A 21,633-nucleotide genomic window follows, 5' to 3' on the forward strand; every position below is an offset into this window, starting at 1 on the left:
ACTTTTCACTTATTCTGCATTTACTGTTTCCTTTTCTTATGCAGAAAAAGAAAAAAACCAAGGTAGGTGTGTGGGTAGAGAGCATGAAGTGTGTGTACTCATGCATATGTGTGTATGTGCATGTGTGTGTGTATGTGCATGTGTGTGTGAGCTCGTATGCATCCATGCACCAGACTTGCCTCTCCCTCCCCCTCCTTCCCTGAGCTCTTGCTGGGGCCAAGCGTGCAGTAGCTACGATTTGCTGCGGGAAGGCTACGTGCCAAGCACTCTTTTAGGTGCTTTCCATGATTAATTCCTTCCTCACAACAGCCCTATGAGATTAGTACTATAACCATCCCCATTTTCAGAGGGAGAAAAGGTACAGACTTGACTAACTTGCCCAAGGCCACACAGCCAGGGAATGGCAGAGCCAGTACTTAGAGCCAGGCAGTCTGGGTCCAGAGTCCATGTCCTGAACCACAAGAGGCCATCATACACCATCAGATTTGGTGCTAGCATTTCTGGTGGTGCCTGGTGGTGATGGATCCATCACAGGGGTCCTCCAGGTACTGGTGCTGGCCCAGACCAGAGCTGACATTCATCAGGCACTTCCACATTCCAGGCACTGTGCTTGGGGTCAATCTCTCTCTTTTTTTCCCCCCCAATTATAACAGTATCTACAAAGTAGGTGCTGTTATTTTTCCCCTTTCACAGGTGAGATAGACTCAAAGAAGTGAACTTGCCCAAGGAACAGAACTAATGAGTGGGGAAAATGGAACTGGAAACCATGTCTGTTTACTCCAAAACCTGTGTTTCTTGCCCTCTTTCTCTGGTGCCAGCCCCCTACACTTCAAGGCCTGTGTTGTCCAGACCCACACTCGGGCCTGCCAGTGTGTGCCTGGCAGGGATGCTCCATGGCCACACCATATCCATCCTACACATCCCCCCTCAGACTGTGACCTCCATTTGCTCTGCGATCCCCACAAGCTTCAGCTGCTTGAGCAAGACACTGCTTAGAAGGCAGAGCAAGCCAAGGCCTCTGGGGCCTGCTGGGAGCCAAAGCTGGGGAGCCGTTTTCATGGGTCTATCTGCTTGAGCTGTCCTAGATGAGCAGCATGGAAGGGCAGTGGTGCCTGAGTCCGGGCAGGCTGCTTTTCTGCTCCCAGAGGCTCTGCCTGCCCAGTTGTTCTCTGCATTGCAGCCTCAATCCCCACACCCTTGCCTTTCCCCGGCTTTCCCTACAGGTGCACCACACCCACAGTGTTGGCACCATGCAGCAGCCGCTCTCCATCCTTTTCATATCCTTGTCACTTGCACGAGCATGTCTTGAAAATATCCCTTGTTTGTGTAGCATCTTAAATGTTTTTGCAGTGATTTTGCATTCAGTATCTCATTTGATCCCCACAAGAGCCCTATGAGGAGGGAAAGCAGATTTTACCATTAAATGATGAGTAAACTGAGGCCAGAGAGGATATTTCTGTTTTTTTTGAGACAGTCTCGCTCTGTCGCCCAGGCTGGAGTGCAGTGGCTTGATCTCGGCTCACTGCAAGCTCCGCCTCCCATGTTCACGCCATTTTCCTGCCTCAGCCTCCCAAGTAGCTGGGACTACAGGCGCCCGCCACCACGCCCAGCTTATTTTTTTGTATCTTTAGTAGAGACGGGGTTTCACCCAGTTAGCCAGGATGGTCTCGATTTCCTGACCTTGTGATCTGCCTGCCTCGGCCTCCCAAAGTGCTGGGATTACAGGCGTGAGCCACCGTGCCTGGCCAGAGAGGATATTTCTTATATGAGGGGCAGGGCTGGGATTCCAGCCCAGTGTTCTGATGGCTCACCCACTGACCATGCCACTAATCCGTGTCCTTTTTCAATCTATACTTTGCAGGGTTGTAGAGGTTCCTTTGAGGTGCCTCAGTAGCTGCCATGGTGATGTGGGGTGCTGAGGGCAAAGAGCTCTGTTCTCATTAATCAGAGAAGCTCGTGTTTTTATATACACCATGTTTCTGCAGGAAATTTAATTTGAACAGTGTTTCCATCTGGAAAAAAAAAAGTCTACAAAATACTTGACAATCACTGCACTAGATCATGCTGCTTTTAGCATTCTTAGCATTTCACATGCTGAGCTCTCAATACCCTACCATGAGGAGGGATGGAGTGGGTATGAAAAGATAAAGAACTGAAGTCACACGGCTTGTCAGTGGCAGAGATAAGAGCTTGAACCGAAGTTGAAGAGCTCCCGCCTATTCTTTTCCTCTTCTCACTGGATAAAGCTGCTCCAAGAGAGGTGCTGCCTCAGTGTGCCTGTTCAGACTGTAATCCTCCCTTCTTTCCTGCCTCCTCCCTCCTTCCCTCCTCTCTCCAGCCCATCATCTTCGTTTCGGACAGAGCAAACAGCAACAAGGAGCTGGGTGTGGACCAGGAGTCAGAGGAGGGCAAAGGCAAAACAAGCCCTGATAAGCAAAAGCAGTCCCCACAGGTGTCTGGGCATGTGGCATGGGTGGGGTGGCCAGCACGCTGCAGGGGCTTCCTATGCGCTTGGGATACACAGGGGCTGGAGGCTTCCCAGGAGTTTGTCTCGAACATCTGGAGGTTTGAATTTGTCCCACTGACCTTTTCTCTCAGCAAGTTCCCCTGAAATTTGGGCTGCTGCTTGGGTAAATATCCCATGATGGGGGTTCCATTCTAGGAGTGGACTGGCAGGCTGAGCCTCCCATGGAGCTGATCCAGCCAGGATAGAGAGAAGGGGAGGCAAAGGCTGAGACAGAACCAGCTTGAGAGCGGAGGCGCAACTCTTGTCTCCTGGTGGCCTTGAGCATTTCACAATAGGGGGATAAAGAATAGGAGCAGAAAAGTGGGGCTGACATCAGAAATGGGGTCCTCTAGAGCTCACAGGAGGGTGTTAGATTGGAGTGGGAGCTTAGTGGAGGTGAGCCTTAGAGGCAAAAGTCTCCAGACCAATCCAGGGCCCCTCTTCTATCCGGGGGGGCCCTCTTCTATCCAGGGCCCCTCTTCTGTCTGGGAGCCCCCTCTTCTGTCTGGGAGCCCCCTCTTCTATCCGGGGCCTCATGCAGTGGGGCCTAGGGGAGGTTCTCTGAGGACTTGGCCTTGATGACAGGGTGGCTGGAGGAATCAGAACGGTCAGACCTTCTTTGACCTGCGGGCACCTTTAGTTGGAATGGTCAGGCCTGGGATGGTGGAGGGGGCTCTTGTGGGTGGGGACTGGGGTGGCAGGGAGGAGGCTGTCTGCATGGCCGCGACATCTCCTTTGGCTGGGGGCGTCAGGGCTGGAGAGGTGTGAAGAGTCCTTGAGGCCTCGATGTGTCTCACTCCAGCTCACCAGGTCTGCATTTGCCCGTCCCCAGCTCCTGCTGCCACCTCTGGCCGTTTTAGGCACTTGGCTCCCTTGGCCCAGAGGAGCTTGCCTCACAGGCCTGTGCACCTCTGACCCCTGTGAACCAGTTTTCCTTTGTGCCTCCACAGCCACAGCCTGGCAGCTCTGACCAGGAAAGTGAGGAACAGCAACAATTCTGGAACATTTTCAAGCAGATAGCAGGAGATGTGAGTACCTCCAAGCCCAGGACACCCACAGGTGCTTCCTTCTCTCCTGGATTAACTGCTCAGATGACCAGTTATTTCGTTATTGTTTGGTAGAGGTCATTTTGGACTTCGGTGGAGCCAGGGGATGTGTGTGTAGCACACAAATCCACAAGCCCTTGAGTTTTGGACTGCCATGTCCGCTGGGGGCTCAGAGGCCTTTTTGCTCTGAGCTGCCCACGGTGGTCCCGATAGCTAAGGTGCAGTATCTGGCCCCCCGTCTTCCTCAGAAAAGCCCCAGCTTCCCATGACATAATAGCACCGACAGGGATTTTACAAACACGGCCAGCTGGAATTTGTTTTGCAAAGTGTCTGCGCCAGGAGCTGCTGTACTCCTGAACCATGACCCTCCTCTCCCTTCCTCCTCAGGACATGGAGATCTGTGCAGATGAGCTCAAGAAGGTCCTTAACACAGTCGTGAACAAACGTGAGTTGCTCAAACCAAATGGGGGTGGGGTGGGTGGGGAGTCCCGTTGTCTCAAAGCAGCTCCTCACTCTTCTCCATCCCTCCAGACAAGGACCTGAAGACACATGGGTTCACACTGGAGTCCTGCCGTAGCATGATTGCGCTCATGGATGTATCCTTCCTGCCGCCCCTTCCCGACCCTCTGTCATCAGCCCACGGGGGCCAAGGCAACATACTGGGTGCCCAGTCAGGCAAAGGGCCCTAATTTGTGCCCAGGGAAACTTAAGGAGACCCTGATTCAGAACATCTTGGATACTCCTCTGAAAGGGGTTGGTTAGAGGCAGAAGGGGAGGACGTTGGGTTGTAACTGCCCTAACCCCTGTGCTTCTCTCAGGCCTGGGATCCTGCCCAAGCAAAAGTGGTCCTTAGGAGAGTGGCTCCTGGGTTACAGAGTAGGCGCAATCTCTGACTGGTGGCGGAGTGGAGGGGAGGGTTAAATACCACAACAGGGCAGTGGATAGGACAGCCCAAGCGGAGTCTCCTAGACCCTCCCTCCAAATCCAGGGGGATTTTGCTGTGTGCTGTGTGCTGTGTAGCCCTGACCTCCCTCCTCCAGACAGATGGCTCTGGAAAGCTCAACCTGCAAGAGTTCCACCACCTCTGGAACAAGATTAAGGCCTGGCAGGTGGGAAGAGAAAATGAAGTGTGGGAGTCAAGAATGGGGTTGATTTGGAGATTCAGTGTGTGACCTCCATCCTCAAATTTTCTATTGCCAGAAAATTTTCAAACACTATGACACAGACCAGTCCGGCACCATCAACAGCTACGAGATGCGAAATGCAGTCAACGACGCAGGTGCTGAGAAGGAAGGGGTGGCAGGGATGTGGACCCGAGGCGGTGGGAACAGGAATGGGAGGGGACTAGGCTACTAGGGCCCCACTAGAGAAAGGAGAGGAAAAGGGCTTCTCACTTTCCCTTCCCAGGTCACAGAGTGGCCGAGAGGCAGGGAAAATAGAAGGCAGGCCCAAGGCCTCCAGCTCCACGTCCACCTCTAACATGGTCCCCTCCACAGGATTCCACCTCAACAACCAGCTCTATGACATCATTACCATGCGGTATGCAGACAAACACATGAACATTGACTTCGACAGTTTCATCTGCTGCTTCGTTAGGCTGGAGGGCATGTTCAGTAAGTAGGGGAGGGGGGCTGCCCTCTGCTTTCTTGCAGGGGCAGTTGCGGCAACAGGCATCTCACCTGATAATCTCCAGTCTACTCCATCCAGGCTGAACAAGAGCCAATGTCCTCTTTAGGCCCAGAATGGGATGGCAAAGGGAGGGTTACTGGTGATTCTCTGCCTGCACATCTTTGTGCTGATGAGGGACAGCACTGGGCACATGGTCCTCTGAGGGGAAGTTACAGTAGTAGAGGCGGAGTGCGCCTGTAACTGGCCTCTGGCCTGTGCATTCTTTCACAGGAGCTTTTCATGCATTTGACAAGGATGGAGATGGTATCATCAAACTCAACGTTCTGGAGGTAAAGCATAGGCACAGCACATTCCCCCTACACATTAAAACTCAAGGTAGAGGGGTCACGGGCGGACTGGACCCAGGGTGTGCTCCTCGTTTCCACACAGTGGTGGAGGGAAGGGATAGGAACAGAACACGGAGGGAGGCTCAGCAGGCTCCCAGGACACGTGCACTTGAGGTCCAAAAGGATCTCTGCTCCCCCAGTCACTTGATGAGGGAAAACATGCACCTTCTTAGGGAAGATCTAGGAGAAAGGAAACAGTAAGCCACTGCTTCTTGGAAAATCTTCTGGGGGTCTGACCTGCTGGGCCTGTTCCCTTTCCTCTTGCCCTGTAAGATTCCTAGGGCGGGGGAGGGGGCGGTCACTCTTTTCTGATCTACATTCTGATCTTGGGACTTCTTTCAGTGGCTGCAGCTCACCATGTATGCCTGAACCAGGCTGGCCTCATCCAAAGCCATGCAGGATCACTCAGGATTTCAGTTGCACCCTCTATTTCCAAAGCCACTTACCTCAAAGGACCCAGCAGCTACACCCCTACAGGCTTCCAGGCACCTCATCAGTCATGTTCCTCCTCCATTTTAACCCCTACCCATCCTTGATCGGTCATGCCTAGCCTGACCCTTTAGTAAAGCAATGAGGTAGGAAGAACAAACCCTTGTCCCTTTGCCACGTGGAGGAAAGTGCCTGCCTCTGGTCCGAGCCGCCTCGGTTCTGAAGCGAGTGCTCCTGCTTACCTTGCTCTAGGCTGTCTGCAGAAGCACCTGCCGGTGGCACTCAGCACCTCCTTGTGCTAGAGCCCTCCATCACCTTCACGCTGTCCCACCATGGGCCCAGTGCTGGGCTTCTGCTGGTTATTTTAGGAGAGGCCTGCTGTGGGGTAAACTAACTCAGTGGAATAGGGCTGGTTACTTTGGGCTGTCCAACTCGTAAGTTTGGCTGCATTTTGAAAAAAGCTGATCTAAATAAAGGCATGTGTATGGTGGTCCCCTTGTGTTTTGTTTCTCACATTTAGATATCAGCAATAGCATGACTGAATGGCTTCCAATCATACACTCACCTATCACCTAGAAGAGAACAATGAAAAACACACACAAAAACAAAATCTTGAACCCCCCTTTAATCATGCCTATTGCTATTTCTTGAGCATAAGAATGGCTCAGATACTTTCCAAGACATAAAAGGAAGGCAGAGGAATAGTTGTTGCTGTAAAAGACGTCAAGAATAAATGGGTCATGTACAATGGGAGGGGCTGGTTACCTGAATGTAATGGAGTAGAGATTGAGCTATCCTAGCTCCTCTGCTCACTAACTGACCTGTCGCATGACCGTGGACAAAACCCTGAACGCAGCTGTTTGCTAAACTTCTCTGGACCATGGCCTGCGGCATATCTATAGGCATCCTGTGTTTTCCACCCAGTTTCCTTCTTCCTCGCTAAGCCAACGTGGAAAGGGCTGACCATGAATATGCAGACAAGGTAACAAAAGTAAACCGTCAATTAGTAAAAGTACTTTATTTTCCTCTTGTATTTGCTTTATATCCTCTTGCTTTACAAAGTTACGAAGTTCACAGCTTTATACCAAAATGTAAGAAGGCTATTTGCTTATAAACGTTTTTGCAGTCAGGTGTCATCTGATTTCATTCTTCTAATCCATATTCAATATTAAATCAGAAACCAAGGGTGCTGGAGCAGCTCTAGGGCATATATTTCTCTTAAATATGAGAAAGATTTTCAACAGCTTTTCCTCCTTGACCCCCTCCTCTCCCAATTTATTTGGGTCACTACCTTGAATTTAGAGTGAATCTGGGAAATTTAGTCACCAGGTAACCCAGCAGGGCCATATACTTGGGCTTGGAGGTGAGGTTAGAGGTTACTGTCTAATACAATAAGTCTGGTTTCTATGAGGCGCTCATATCCACTTGCATAAGGAAACCTAGTCTATCCCAAATCACCTCCACCACAACTTCTATTCCTGTCTATTAGACCACTTCTCTTAAACCCGAGGAACCTGATGATTTGGGGGCAGAGATAAAACCATTATTTTATAAATGTGGCAGGTATGGCCTTCATAATTCTAGAAGCTCCCGTTTAGGTAACAGAAACAAAATTTAGATGTAAGCATAAACTGCAGTTATTTGAGCAAACCAGAGCGTATGTGCTGTTCAAATCCCACTTCACAATATACTTCAATCTCACCTCCAATGAATTCTCTTCCATAAAATAAACCATTCCACTAAGTATATAACTACTCCCACCAAATCATCCACATGCCTCATCACTAAAGTTGTCCATTGTATAATCTATCAGAAAAAAAGACAAAATAAAACCTGTGTTAAGCAAATAATCATTTAAACAGTAATAATATTGCCTCTAAATTAAAGGTAAGTCAGGAGCTGAACACTCAACTGTTAACTCTTCTGGGGAAGAAAAAAATTCTTCCCACAAAAGCAGGAGTGCAGTAGTAAATAATGACTTTCTCTCAGATTCAAGTAATATCAGGTCAAGATAACCTTTGCTGTTAGAGTTTTGTTTGCATTGTGTGGAACTCCTTTATAAACTGAGTAGAGAGGTGTGCCAAAATTATTTTTAACCTAATTAAAAACTTTCACAGAAAACTTGAAGTGACTGATAGTTTATCACAACAAACTGCCATTTAAACACTAGCATAGGTACACAAAAAGATTTATACTATGGTTTTCTTGGCTATAAGCCATTAGAATTAGACAAAAGCAACCGAGAATAACATTCTAAAAGTGGCTCCAACTACTTTAAAGACATGAGTCAGTTTTTGTCAGGTCATTTAATGGTTTCCTTCCTTCACAAAGCCACTAAATGCCAGAGTCAACACAGATCCCTGAGCCATAGCTCTTCTCTGAGGGGAAACAGGGTTATAATCAGTCACAACATTGTGGAAGACATTAAAAAAAGAAGGCAAAGTTCTGCATAATTTTCAAGACAATTGTAAGTAGTAACACACAGCCATAAGCAGCCAAAATGCTTATGGTCCCTTTATTTCTTAATAGAGGGCTAGAACGGTTCATTTTGGGTAACACACTAATCTGGTGTTAAAAGAATTTCATGTGTTCTTGAAACAAAGGCATTACTGCCACTGCTTCAAAAAAAAGCCTTTGTGAAATGAAGAAAAATATGACAAACACAGGTTCCCACACATATACATACATACAAAGGAACCTGCACACTTGCACACACACAGGCAGATATAGGCGTACAGTTCCACCAAAGCAAAGTCCAAATCAGAGTTCTTACTGATTCTACCAGTCTGTAATACTCTCAGAAGTTCCCCACAACTGCCCAACACCTCACCTACCCTTTTCCTGCTGCACAAAGGCTCCTTCACTCTCATCTTTTCGATATATCATCAAGCAGGGCAGAAGGGCACTAAGCCGCAGAGCATTCGAGGCTCTCTCAGCACGCTGCCAGCCAGCGTGAAAATGCGGCTTCACTACAGCCCAGAGAAAAGGGCCAGGTTTAGTCATCGATCCAAATGCATTTTCCCGGGAAATGACCATTCCCAAACCCACAGAACAGCTTGGCTTCTCTGGATATCCTTATAGGAAATAGGGGTGAGAGGTGGGAAAAGCTTCTTAATCTCATACAGAAACAGCACAAATATTTAATACACCTTTTGCAACAAGATCTTCTCTGTTCTCCATTAAGCATCATGTAAATCTCACTAGTGTGGTTAACAAAATGGCTTTCCCCAAGGACAGAAGTCAAGAGCCTGCGGGGCCATTAATTATCTAGTACTAGGCCATTCATTATCTCCTAGAGTAACTCTTTTTTTTTTTTTTTTTTTTTTTTGAGGTGGAGTTTCACTCTGTCGCCCAGGCTGGAGTGCAGTGGTATGATCTCAGCTCACTGCAACTTCTACCTCCAGGGTTCAAGTGATTCTCCTCTCTCAGCCTCCTGAGTAGCTAAGACTACAGGCACATGCCACCACACCCAGCTAATTTTTGTATTTTTAGTAGAGACGGGGTTTCACTATGTTGGCCAGGCTGGTCTCGAATGCCTGACCTTGAGTGATCCACCCGCCTCGGCCTCCCAAAGTGCTGGGATTACAGGTGTGAGCCACCAGGCCCGGCCTCCTAGATTAATTCTCGACATTTTTTGGATCAAGTAAGAACCACTGGAGCCTTTCCTGGAAAAAAGAACACATACTCAGTCTCACACACAATTTCTGGGGGCTCACAGACCCTCTTGAAGCCTATCCATGAACCCCCTGGTGAAGTCCCCCTGCCCGACAGCCTGAGGGAAGACATGTGAGTGGATGTATGTGCACTAACAGGGGCGAAGACAGACCTGGATGCTCTGCAATCCCAGAGAGCATGAGGCACCATGTCCCAAACCTTGGTATGTGGCCCTGGGCTCCTCCCCCTTATTTTCTCTCTCTGAAGAAGCTTTCTGAGTTTTTTGTTTTGTTGTTTTTTTTTTTTTTTTTTTGAGACGGAGTCTCACTCTGTCACCAGGCTGGAGTGTGCAGTGGCACGATCTCGGCTTACTGCAATCTCTGCCTCCCAGGTTCAAGCGATTCTCCTGCCTCAGCCTCCTGAGCAGCTGGGATTACAGGCGCCCACCACCATGCCCGGCTTTTTGTATTTTTAGTAGAGATGGGGTTTTGCCATGTTGGCCAGGCTGGTCTCCAACTCCTAGCCTCAGGTGATCTGCCTGCCTCAGCCTCCCAAAGTGCTGGGATTACAGGCGTGAGCCACCACGCCCGGCCACTTTCTGAGTTTTGAGGATCCAGAAACAAAAGGCTGGAAAGCAACACTTCTACAGGTTTACTGATGAGTCTGGAGAAAATCCAAAAACAAAGCCCCACTGAGGGTTTGTGAATTTGGCTGTTCTCAGTGGCCAGGCAGAGTCTCTGCTCCACTCTTTTTTTCCCAGCTAGCAGGGAAGTGAAGGCAAAGAACTGTCTCAGAAACAAGTCTCTAGGAAGTCTGCTTGAGGTCCTGAAAACTGTATTCAGATGCTTTATTCTAACCCCCTCTCCCCCACCATCTTAGGTGCTGCAGGGGGGTGGAAAACACCCCGTGAGCCCAGAGGAATACTCAATGGCTGCCATCAGTCTAGGCATGGCCATACAGTGGGAGAGATGGAGGCTGGCAACTGAACAAACCAAAAGGGTTCAAACCAACATTAGGCTTGCAGGGTCAGACACTAGAAAGGAAGATAAAGGTACACCTCCAGTTCAACAGCCTGACAGGATCTGTAGCAGGTAGTGCCCAGGTTCAACAGCAGATGTAAAGGTACACATTAGGTCTACGCACTGCCTCACACTGAGCTTTCTATCCACATTTACCGAGGTTTACTAGGAAGTGGTGTCTGTAAGGACTTGTGACTATGTGATTTGCTTTCTGAATTCCTAAAAGATAGCAGAGCAGCCACTGTTTGTCAAAAATCTACTGTGTCCTTTAGCACTTAAAGCCAGCTCTATCTATAAAGCAAGAAAACAGTGACACACACTGCACATAATTGTTAAGGAAGAAAACTATTTGCTTCCAGTTTAAATACCCAGCTATTACAAATGAAGAAATTAAAACTGATCCTGAAAGTCTAGCACTTAAACAAACTTGTACTTAAAAGCCTGACTATAGGTTTAAACCATCATAAGAACATAAACTAAAAATTGCAAACTGAAATCAATAAAATATACATATGATTAGGGTCAAACTGGGTAACCAATTAGGATCTGTATCTTTAATAAACATCTGGAGAATGCAAGTAGCATATATCACTATATGCCATGCTGTCCCAGAGGAGTATGGTTCCTTAACATCTGTCTAAATCTATTTAAAACCTCCAGCAAGAACTTAAAAGTGTAATCTATCATCCCATAGAGCTGCCCAGACTTATGCTACGGGTATGCCTGGCTAGTAACCACTTTCTCCTTCCTTGCTTCACCAAGGAAGGGAAGAGAGTGGCCTGTGTGGGGGGCCGATGTGAAAATAGTTCAACTAATGACTTCCCAACGTGGGAGGCAAAAAACTTCATGAATCAATTTTGCTGTCATCTTCAGCATGTCGTTCAATATGTCCTGCAGCATCCTAGGAATGAAGGGAAAAGGGCCCATGAGAGAGAAGTCGATAGTAAGACAGGAGAAAGTCAAAGCCAAGGAAAGCCACGTGGGTCCATTCCACCTAGGATCCAGACAGGAAAGGCAGTTAGGAGCCAGCACTTTGCTAATTTACATGAAACCATGTACTTAGAGGTGAGTTGTTGTCTCAGCACAAGAGCACTGTAATAAATCTCCAGGTTCAGTTACTGGATTTGAAACATCTGAAAACATTCTCTTCAGGCCCTTTCTCAAAAATGACCTAATTCTTCATTTGCAACTTCATTAAGCTACCCTCCAAATCTCTGAATCATAAAAAGAAAAAACCCTAGGCCCTCCCTATATATGGCAATTCTCAATAATAAAACAAAAAAGGTTTGCTAGCCCCTGCTCTGAGCAGTCTACTGAATCCCAGACAAACCTCAAGTCCCACTAATGTACCTGTTTGGATCCTTTCCTAGCAGTGAAAAAAGCATCGCAGTTCTTCCAGCGACATTTCAGAGTCTGAAAGTTGGGATTAGTGTGGTCGGTCAGCAAGTGTTGTTTTAAATGATCTACAACGCCAAATATCAGAGAGCAGCCATGCCACTGGAGAGAAAGAAAATGAGACTTGGTGAAAAAGGGTGCAGTGAACGTGAATCAGAACAGCCCCCACCTGGATCCCATAAGCACTATGGAAGCAAAAAGCCAGCCCCTTATTTCAAATTTATTCTTGGCTAGAAAAGACAACAAAGCCAAGGCAACCAAAATATCAGTATAATGAGGAAACTTGAAAATACTGGAAAAATCTTTTGATATTTTGAGAGGGCACAGCACTAATGTAGCAATTACAACTTCTTAAATCAGGAAAGGCCAGCAAATATTTATGGATAAATTACCATAAAATTCTGTTTAAACTGTATTTTTTAATGTTGCCATCATAAAATTGAGTTTCTATCTTAGTTTATTCAATACAAAAGGCAAATACCTTTCCTATAATACCAAAAGGGCTTTTTTTTTTTTTTTTTTTTTTGAGATGGAGTTTCACTCTTGTTGCCCAGGCTGGAGTGCGGTGGCACGATCTCGGCTCACTGCAACCTCTGACCCCTGCCCCCCGGGTTCAAGCAGTTCTCCTGCCTCGGCCTCCCAAGTAGTTGGGATTACAGGCGTGCACCACCATGCCCAATTAATTTTGCTTTTTTTTTTTTTTTTTTTTTTTTTAAGTGAAGACAGGGTTTCACCATGTTGGTCAGGCTGGTCTCAAACTCCCAACCTCAAGTGATCCGCCCACCTTGGCCTCCCAAAGTGCTGGGATTACAGGTGTGAGCCACCGCACCTGGCCTGAAAGGGCTATTTTTAACAATTCTAAGAACTGTTGAATGTAAATGTGAAAATAAAAATGTCTGATAAAGAATACTACATTTGTGGAAATATTTATTGTAGAATACTGTGTTTGCCATGGAAGCCCGACTTTACTCACAACCTTTGTCACTTGAATCTCAATCTTATGAATACCTACTTATTTTTTTAAGCTATAATTTTACTTATAAACGTGGCTTAATTTCATGCATTAGAAAGCATAAGCTAGTGTCTTATGCTTCCTAAATGGTGGCTCAGTGGGATCACACCCTGTAATCCCAGCACTTTGGGAGGCCAAGGTGGGTGGTTCACTTCAGCCCAGGAGTTCGAGACAGCCTGGGCAACATAGTGAGACCCTTTCTCTACCAAAAAAAAAAAAAAAAACCGGCCGGGCATGGTGGCTCACGCCTGTAATCCTAGCACTTTGGGATGCCAAGGTGGGCGGATCACCTGAGGTCAGGAGTTCAAGACCAGCCTGGCCAACATGGTGAAACCCGACTCTACTAAAAATACAAAAATTAGCCAGGCGTCTGGCATGTGCGTGTAATCTCAGCTATCCGGGAGGCTGAGGCAGGAGAATCGCTGGAACTTGGGAGGTGGAGGCTGCAGTGAGCCAAGACTGCGCCACTGCACTCCAGCCTGGGCGACAGAGCGAGACTCCGTCTCAGAAAAAAAATAAATAATAAAAATAATACAAAAGTTAGCTGGGCATAGTGGCACATGCCTGTAGTCCCAGCTACCAGGGAGGCTGAGGTAGGATGACTGCTTGAGCCTGAGAGGTTGAAGCTGCAGTGACTGTTGTGACCACACCACTGCACTCCCGCCTGAGTAACATAACAAGACCCTGTCTCAAACAAAAAAAAAAAAAAGAAAAGAAAAAGAAGAAAAGAAAAACAAGGAAGCACAAAGACTCTCTGTCTTGGCTTTTCCCTACAGGCTTGTTGGTAAAGTCCTGTGATTCTAATTCAAACACATGTTTATTTCTTAAAAGTAATGCAGGCCAGGCATGGTGGCTCATGCTTGTCAGCCCAGCACTTTGGGAGGCCGAGGCAGGTGGTTCACAAGGTCAGGAGTTCAAGACCAGCCTGGCCAACATGGTGAAACCCTGTCTCTACTAAAAATACAAAAATTAGCTGGGTGTGGTGGCGGGTGCCTGTGTTCCCAGCTACTAGGGAGGCTGAGGCAGGAGAATCGCTTGAACCCCGGAGGCAGAGGTTGCAGTGAGCCGAGATCGTGCCATTGCACTCCAGCTTGGGCAACAGAGTGAGATTCTGTCTCAAAAAACAAAACAAAACAAAACAAAACAAAAAAAGTAATGCAAAGTTAAGTTTTTCCTCTGTCAGTACTACTCCATCCTTCTCTCTATAAAGCCAGAGGTATCTTCCCCATTTCTCTCTATAGATTAACTCTATTTGTGTACTCTGGATCCTGTCATTCAGTAGTGCCTCCTTATCCATGGTTTCACTTTCTGAGGTTTTAGTTACCTGTGGTTAACTGATCTTCAAAAATATTAATTGGAAAATTCCCAAAATAAACAATTCTTGAGTTTTAAATTGCACATAATTCTGAGCAGTGTGATGAAATCTCCTGCCATCCCACTCCATCTCGCCCAGATGTGAACTGTCTCTCTGTCCAACATATCTACATTATATTCGCTACCGCCTGTTAGTCACTTAGCCCTCTTGATTATCACATCAAAAAAACATAGACCGTATCCCCCTTGGATAAAGAGGAACTGTACTAGATTTTGCTTGCCTTCACTGAGAAAATTAAAAAGCAAAGACAGTAATATGTAAAGAGCTAAAAAGTCACTAAGCTGTGGACAAGCGTAAAGTCGAATTTTAAAATGGAGAGTGTCAAGTTCACGCCATCAATGCTGAAAAGGATCTAAGGGTTTTAGGGAAAAGCTACCATTGTTAGAACTGACGAAAAAAAATTAAGGCTTATAAGAAATAGTGTGAAAATTTTAAGGGTTAATCATCAGTCCTAACCCCAAAATAAAAACCACACAATTCAGCCTGATGAACTAAGGTTTAGAACTTACAACACCTTAAATTTTTTTTATTTGCCTATTCCTCAAAAACCAATGAGGACACAAACCAAACCATTAACACTAGTAATCTCTGATGAGCAGGAGTAGAGGGGGCAGTGCCATTACCAAAATAAGCACTTCCACTTTTTATTTCACATATTTCTGTACTGTTGTTTTCTAAGCATGTATTGATTTTATAATAAAACAAAACCACCACCTAGGAGACAACCTGTGATCTACAGTGTAAGGCATAAAGTAGATGCTAAAATATGCTAAAATATAAAAATGCGACACTGATGATAATGAAGATCTATCAATTAGCCTAGGGTGAAGCAACCTCTAGAAGTCCAGTGACAGGAAGAGTTTCACTCCTTACCCAACAGCGGTAATTCTGCATCAGATTAAGCCTCACGGCCTGAATACTGCCATCATAACAGCCAGTGTAAATCTGGAGAAAGAGAGGTTTATAATATCAGACCAAAATACACACAAACTACAAAACACCCTCAAAACAGGAGTCACAAGCTCCTTGCAGCAGCTACAAGAAAACAAACACCTAAATCAAAACCAGCTCCAGAGTAGGAGAATGGGGAAGTATTTTCCAGATCTTCTAGTCTAGGTATTTTGCAGCTGTGCTCCTTAGAAAGCCACTTGGGACCAGGGCAGAGAGGAGTGGCAGGGCTCAGAGGCACCCACTTGTCCTTTATACTTTAACTGGGGTAGCCCTGGTTTCTATCAGGTGCTCTATGTTAGGCACCTGTATTTCCCTGGAAAAGAAAGGATTCTATTACTCAGAGTCTGAAAAACATCCATTCTGGTTCAACTCCATAACTTAAAAAATAAAATAAACAAGGCTTAGCAGGGTTACGTGAGTTGGTTTCTACTTTTAGATCTGCTGTAACCATGCCACATTGGCCAAATCTCCTGACTGCATTCCACTGTTCCATTCAGATCATGTCTCTGGAAAAGGCACCACTCAACTTTTTGAAGCATCTTAAAATTACCTTCTATTAAACTGTAGTTGATACTACCATTTTTATTGTAATAATTTTGGCTGTTAATAGACAATGGAATATTCAACACTGTCCCCTGGTTACTTCCCTATTATGCCAAGAGATGGGAAGGTACTTAACAATGAGGCATATCAGAAGCAGATGTCACTTTTGGAAGTGACAAGAATTTTTTAGCAAACACATTCAAAAGCAAATATCTTACATGACAACACTCACCATGCTTTTATGGATGGTCATACACATAATCATGTCTTTGTGTCCTCCATAAACCTGTAATCGATCATGAGACTTAGGCAGAAAAAAAAAAAAGAAAGAGAATTGAAGTTATTTATACCTTGCATTTAATAAGTACAGTCCCTAAAGGCCTTTGGCAGGTTTAAAACCACACCTGAGGCGCTAAGTGGAAGCACTAGTAGCATTCTAACAGAAATATATTCTAATGGCAATTTTTCTTTTACATTCTACTACTCAAGGAGGGAGCTGGTAATTAGAAGTAATAAAATCAATTTTGTTAGAATCAGAGTTTCAAACTTGAAACTGCACACAAGAACTCGACAGGTTTTAAGAGACTGGAGTTGCTCTCCAGAAATTAAGTTTTGACACCCATGACCCAGATCAAGTATCTTAGAGCAGTTTCTGAAAGTTGCAGTCCACAGGCCAGCTGTTCATAATTATCTAGAATGCTTGTGAAAATACAGATTCCTGGGTTCCATCCCACCTTACTGTATCAAAAATCAACACTAAACCCAAATAGACAGTCTCCCCAAATCATTCAAGCAAAATACTGAATATCAATTCTACCTGTAATTCATAGACACGAACAAATTTATCCAGGCAAGCAGTCACCATCACTTTTCCTAGGATATTCACCACAGTCACTGCATGATTGTGACCTTTATAGATCCGCACGAGCTCACCAGTCTATGTCAGAAGAGAAGTAAGAGTCACCAGACTGACTTTCAAGACTCCTTCCTGGTTATAATTCTATAATTCTAAGACACATAATTTTGAGGATACTGTACACATACAATTAATACAATTGATTGTATTAACCGTACAAATACAGTTAATACAATTGTATTAACTTTAATAGCAGATGTATCCCACAATCATTTATTACATATACAAAATATATGGATTGTGTCCTGATGGAAAGACTCTAATATTAGTCATGGAAAGAAAACGGCCAAAACTCTATCTGTATTTATAGCCTTCCAAGTACTTTTACTTTTTTCATTTCACTGGATCTAGACCACAAGTCTATCAGTTGGGAATTATTCTGAGGTTATGAACCAGGAATTGAGCTTCAAAAAGCTGCCTCTATGACCTGAGAACAGTCTCTCAGCTGCTTCTGTTGTTCATTTTTTTAAGAGATGGGGTCTCACAGGCCGGGCGCAGTGGCTCACGCCTATAATTCCAACACTTTGAGAGGCCAAGGTGGGCAGATCACTTGAGCTCAGGAGTTCAAGACCAGCTTGGGCAACATGGCAAGATTCCATCCCTACAAAAAATATGAAAAAATTAGCCAGGCATGGAGGCTCACGCCATTAGTCCCAGCTACTTGGGGGGCTGAGGTGGGAGGATCCCTTGAGCCTAGGAGGTTGAGGCTGCAGTGAGTCAAGATCGCACTACTGCATTCCAGCCTGGGTGACAAAGTGAGACCCCTATCTCAAAAAAAAAAAAAAAAAAAAAGAAAGAAAGAAATGGGGTCTTACTTGGTCACCCAGGCTGGAGTGCAGTGGTGCAATCATAGCTCACTGCAGCCTTGAACTCCTGGGCCCAAATAATCCTCCCACCTCAGCCTCCTGAGTAGCTGGAATTACAGGACGCACTGCCATGCCCAGCTAATTACAAAAAAAAATTTTTAAGAGATGGGGCCACTATTTGGCCTAGGCTGGTCTCAAACTTCTGGCCTCAAGTGATCTTCCCACCTCAGCCTTCTGAGTGGCTGGCATTACAGGTGACAGCCATTGGGCCCAGCTCTCAGCTGTTTTTACTAGTTCTATTTTAACTACATATCATATCCAGTTTCTGAAAGCCTCAGCTGCTCAGTTTATTTCAAGTTTAAATGAGGCATTCAAACTAAACCTTACATAAAGCCTGTCTGTCCACCATTAAAAACTTCGATGAGGTAGAATTTCTAAGTTACACAATATTATCCAAGAGCATATGCATAGGGATGATTATGAATCCCTTCAGTGGATAAAGGGCTTAATTTAAATTGCAAGCGGTTTAAGAAAACCATCAAGCTTTCACCATTATTTTATTCAAGGTTTCTTTACACAACACCAACATAGCTTACGTGAATGTTGTGGGCATGGACTGACTGATCACTGGAACCACTGAACACGAGATCATTCACCACCTTAAAGAAAAAAATTAAACAAGTCAGATTCTGTATACGGTTCTTAATTTTCTCTATAACTTGTAATACACATTGGTGAATTCTAATTTCCATCCTATTTTGAGATGAGCACAATGAACTAGGTATAAAAGTTTCTCAGACGAATTTTCTCAGCTGAAACTTACACCCCCCTACCAAGCATGCTAATGAACTAACAATGTATTATTAGGTTTGTTACCTTTCCAGAATGATTATGAAGGAGCCTAGAAGGGCATTCGAGTATACCCACACTATAACAAAATACACTCATTGTTTCTCAAATGAAAGTGCATCACTTGGTGATGTTGGTGTAAAGAAAATGTTTACAATCTCCTTGCTCTTTCCAAGGTGGTGTTTCTAAATGACGCATGAGACAACATGAGAAATGCCATTTAAAACCCTTCTTTGTTTTGTCTTGCTTTGCTTGAGTCAAGGTCTCACTCTGTCGCCCATGCTAGAGTACAGTGGCACAATCATGGCTCACTGCAGCCTCGATCTTCGGTGCTCAAGTGATCCTCCCACCTCAGCCTCATAAGTAGTACAGGTGCACACCACAACATCCCGCTAATTTTTGTATTTTTTTGTAGAGATGGAGTTTTGCCATGTTGCCCTGGCTGGTCTCGAACTTCTGAGCTCAAGCGATCCCCCTGCCTCACCCTCCCAAAGTGCTGGGACTACAGATGTGAGCCACCCCGCCTGGCCTCAAAACCCTTCTATTTGTGCCAGACAACTCCTATTCTCTTGCACTGTACTTGCCTTCATGCAAAGAATGGTTTTGCTATGGCCCTCCAGAGTTCTGAGGAGCAGTCCATTCCGGGCATCGCGTACACTAATTGTGCAGTCATAAGACCCCACGACCAGCAGTTTTCGGGCACCTTCCTGAGCTGTAGCAAGACAGCTGACTGCCCGAGGGCCATGGCATTCAAAGATCTCAAGTCGTTTGTTGTTCTGGAAAATAAGCCAAGATAACAGCTAAAAGCAACTTAGCTGGAAAACTTCAACTAACCAACATCATTACCTTGGTACAAACTCTCATTTCTGTCACCTGTACTCAAATTTTCATACCCACTGTGCAGCCTTAATTTATCCATCTCTGCTATTTCCCACTCCAACCGTTTTTACTGAACCTCCCCTATCCCCTGATGTGAGGAGGGCAAACGCTTACATTATAAACTCATTTATAACTTCAACCCACACCATCTCCATCCTAATTAGAAACTGGTTCTCTTTTTATGCTTTCTTTCACCACCTGTAAGTTAATAATAATGAAGGGTGAACCTTTTTTTTCAAACTCTAGTGCATATTCCCTGACATAGACCCAGGAACTATTTTTGTCATCCAAAATTTAGGCAATCTATGTGTCAGGCTGTTTCCAAAAATCTCTATTTAGAATTATCTTCCTAGGTAATTTCAGTAAGTCTCAAATTCTCCACTTTTTTTTTTTTGAGACGGAGTCTCACTCTGTCGCCCAGGCTGGAGTGCAATGGCGCCATCTCCTCTCACTCCAACCTCCACCTCCTGGGTTCAAGTGATTCTCCTGCCCCAGCCTCCTGAGTAGCTGGGAGTACAGGCACCCACCACCACATCTGGCTAATTTTTGTATTTTTGTAAAGACAGGGTTTCACCATGTTGGCCAGGATGGTTTTGAACTCCTAACCTCAGGTGATCTGCCCGCCTCAGCCTCCCATTACAGGCGTGAGCCACCACACCTGGCCTAAATTCTCCACCTTATTATGATGTTCTTCTGGCACCTGGTTCCATGTCATCTCTCACAACATCATTTAGTAGACTATAGAAGCCTAATTATATCAGAGTCGCAGGGTCACATCCTGAATCCCAAAACATTCTTTTATCTCAGATTTTAGACTTCTTTCCTTCATGCCCCAACCAACCCTGTTCATTAAGCCTCCCACTTCCACAAAAGTTCTTTAGGTGCACGCCTGGAGTAAGGCTCCTAAAACTAAGCAGAAAGTGACAGCTGGGAGCCTACATTGCTGAGCAATAATTTCAGCCGTCTTGAAGTGCTAGGGAGACAGACTGAATGGAGGTCAGGACCCAAAGGTGGACTGGCCCTGGTAAACAGTACTGGCTCTCTGTTGTGACTCCAGAAGCACTACATTCTAAGAGTACGGGCAACCTAGGAAAGAACCCAGCCCTCATCTTCAAAATTCACATCTATGCAGAGATTCTCAAATGTCTGTCTCTAGGACCATCTTCTCCAGGGCTTTTCAATCCTTTAAAGAACTTTTCCATTTGAATTTCTTGTCATCATCTCATCATTTTGCCTCAAGATTGTCTTGCTCCTTACTTCTGTCTACTACTTAAAAGAAAAAAAAGAGAGAGAGACAGGGTATCACTCTGTCAGCAAGGCTTGAGTACAGTGGTATGATTATAGCTCACTGCAGCCTTCAAGTCCTGGCCCCAAGCAATCCTCCTGCCTCAGCTTCCTGAGTAGCTGGGACTACAGGCGTGTGCCACCATACTTAGCTTTTTTTTTTTTTTTTTTGAGAAACAGGGGTCTTGTTTTGTTGCCCAGGCTGGTCTCGAACTTCTGGGCTCAAGCAATCCTCCTACCTCAGTCTCCCAAAGTGCTGGGATTATAAGCATGAGCCACCATATCCAACCACTTCTGTCTACTTCTGATAACCTCACAAAAGAGAAGATAATTAGGTAATTATCACATTTTAGCCTTTAAAATATTTTAAATTTACTTTCCTCTCCATTTCTATTGCCCTAATCCAACTTACTCAGACTTAGAACTTGTCTGCATCTAAAATGCAAAAATCTTCACGAATTGCCCTTCTGTGATGTATCATATCAAACAGACCAAATCACTTGGCACTTGATTATATACATGCTAGATTCTTCTAGCTTGATTTTTAAGTTTCCTGTAGGCAGAAAGCATGACATATTTTAATGCACACCTTCTGTTAGTTCCAGCTAGCATGCAGCCTATGAATGACACTGTAATAGTACCATTGTAACATACGGTTACAAGATGAGCAGAGGATATGGTGCCACAACTAACTAGCAATCAAACCTATCAATTCTGCCTCTTAGATTATATCTTTCCTCCATTCCCTTCTCTTCATCCTGTTTAACCTTTTTCATGTCAGCTTCCACTACAAAACCTCCTAAATGATCTCCCTGCCTTTGCTAATACCAATCTTTCCCAATCTTATCAACTCCAGTGACTTTTTCTAAAATATAATGGGATCATGTCTCTCATACTTTAAAGCCTGTAAGATGAAGTCCAACTACCTTAACAAAGCACATAGGGCCATCAAAA

The 21,633-nt window shown here is 45.2% G+C and overlaps 2 protein-coding genes across 11 annotated transcripts in view; one reads left to right on the forward strand and one right to left on the reverse strand.

Moving 5' to 3' along the window:
* The window catches only part of CAPN3 (calpain 3), a 57,827-nt gene extending 51,341 nt beyond the window's left edge, over window positions 1–6,486 (forward strand). For 4 of the 6 annotated variants that reach the window (XM_063652143.1, XM_054452087.2, XM_054452090.2 and 1 more), the window contains 10 exons: window positions 45–62; window positions 2,339–2,452; window positions 3,457–3,534; window positions 3,940–3,997; window positions 4,084–4,148; window positions 4,593–4,661; window positions 4,753–4,831; window positions 5,049–5,165; window positions 5,452–5,510; window positions 5,910–6,486. In XM_063652143.1, the coding sequence (XP_063508213.1) occupies window positions 45–62; window positions 2,339–2,452; window positions 3,457–3,534; window positions 3,940–3,997; window positions 4,084–4,148; window positions 4,593–4,661; window positions 4,753–4,831; window positions 5,049–5,165; window positions 5,452–5,510; window positions 5,910–5,936 (684 nt within the window). In that variant the 3' untranslated portion in view covers window positions 5,937–6,486. The remainder of the gene's footprint in view (window positions 1–44; window positions 63–2,338; window positions 2,453–3,456; window positions 3,535–3,939; window positions 3,998–4,083; window positions 4,149–4,592; window positions 4,662–4,752; window positions 4,832–5,048; window positions 5,166–5,451; window positions 5,511–5,909) is intronic. The other 2 variants (XM_054452088.2, XM_054452089.2) reach the window with 2 other exon arrangements.
* A 509-nt stretch (window positions 6,487–6,995) lies between these two features.
* The window catches only part of ZNF106 (zinc finger protein 106), a 78,923-nt gene continuing 64,285 nt past the window's right edge, over window positions 6,996–21,633 (reverse strand). For all 5 annotated transcript variants that reach the window (XM_054452073.2, XM_054452077.2, XM_054452076.2 and 2 more), the window contains 7 exons: window positions 19,101–19,292; window positions 18,264–18,326; window positions 16,763–16,882; window positions 16,178–16,249; window positions 15,325–15,396; window positions 12,020–12,166; window positions 6,996–11,570 (listed from right to left, as the gene is read on the reverse strand). In XM_054452073.2, the coding sequence (XP_054308048.1) occupies window positions 11,514–11,570; window positions 12,020–12,166; window positions 15,325–15,396; window positions 16,178–16,249; window positions 16,763–16,882; window positions 18,264–18,326; window positions 19,101–19,292 (723 nt within the window). In that variant the 3' untranslated portion in view covers window positions 6,996–11,513. The remainder of the gene's footprint in view (window positions 11,571–12,019; window positions 12,167–15,324; window positions 15,397–16,177; window positions 16,250–16,762; window positions 16,883–18,263; window positions 18,327–19,100; window positions 19,293–21,633) is intronic.

This window comes from Pongo pygmaeus, chromosome 16 (assembly GCF_028885625.2).
Source record: "Pongo pygmaeus isolate AG05252 chromosome 16, NHGRI_mPonPyg2-v2.0_pri, whole genome shotgun sequence".
In the NCBI taxonomy this organism is placed as follows: domain Eukaryota; kingdom Metazoa; phylum Chordata; class Mammalia; order Primates; family Hominidae; genus Pongo; species Pongo pygmaeus.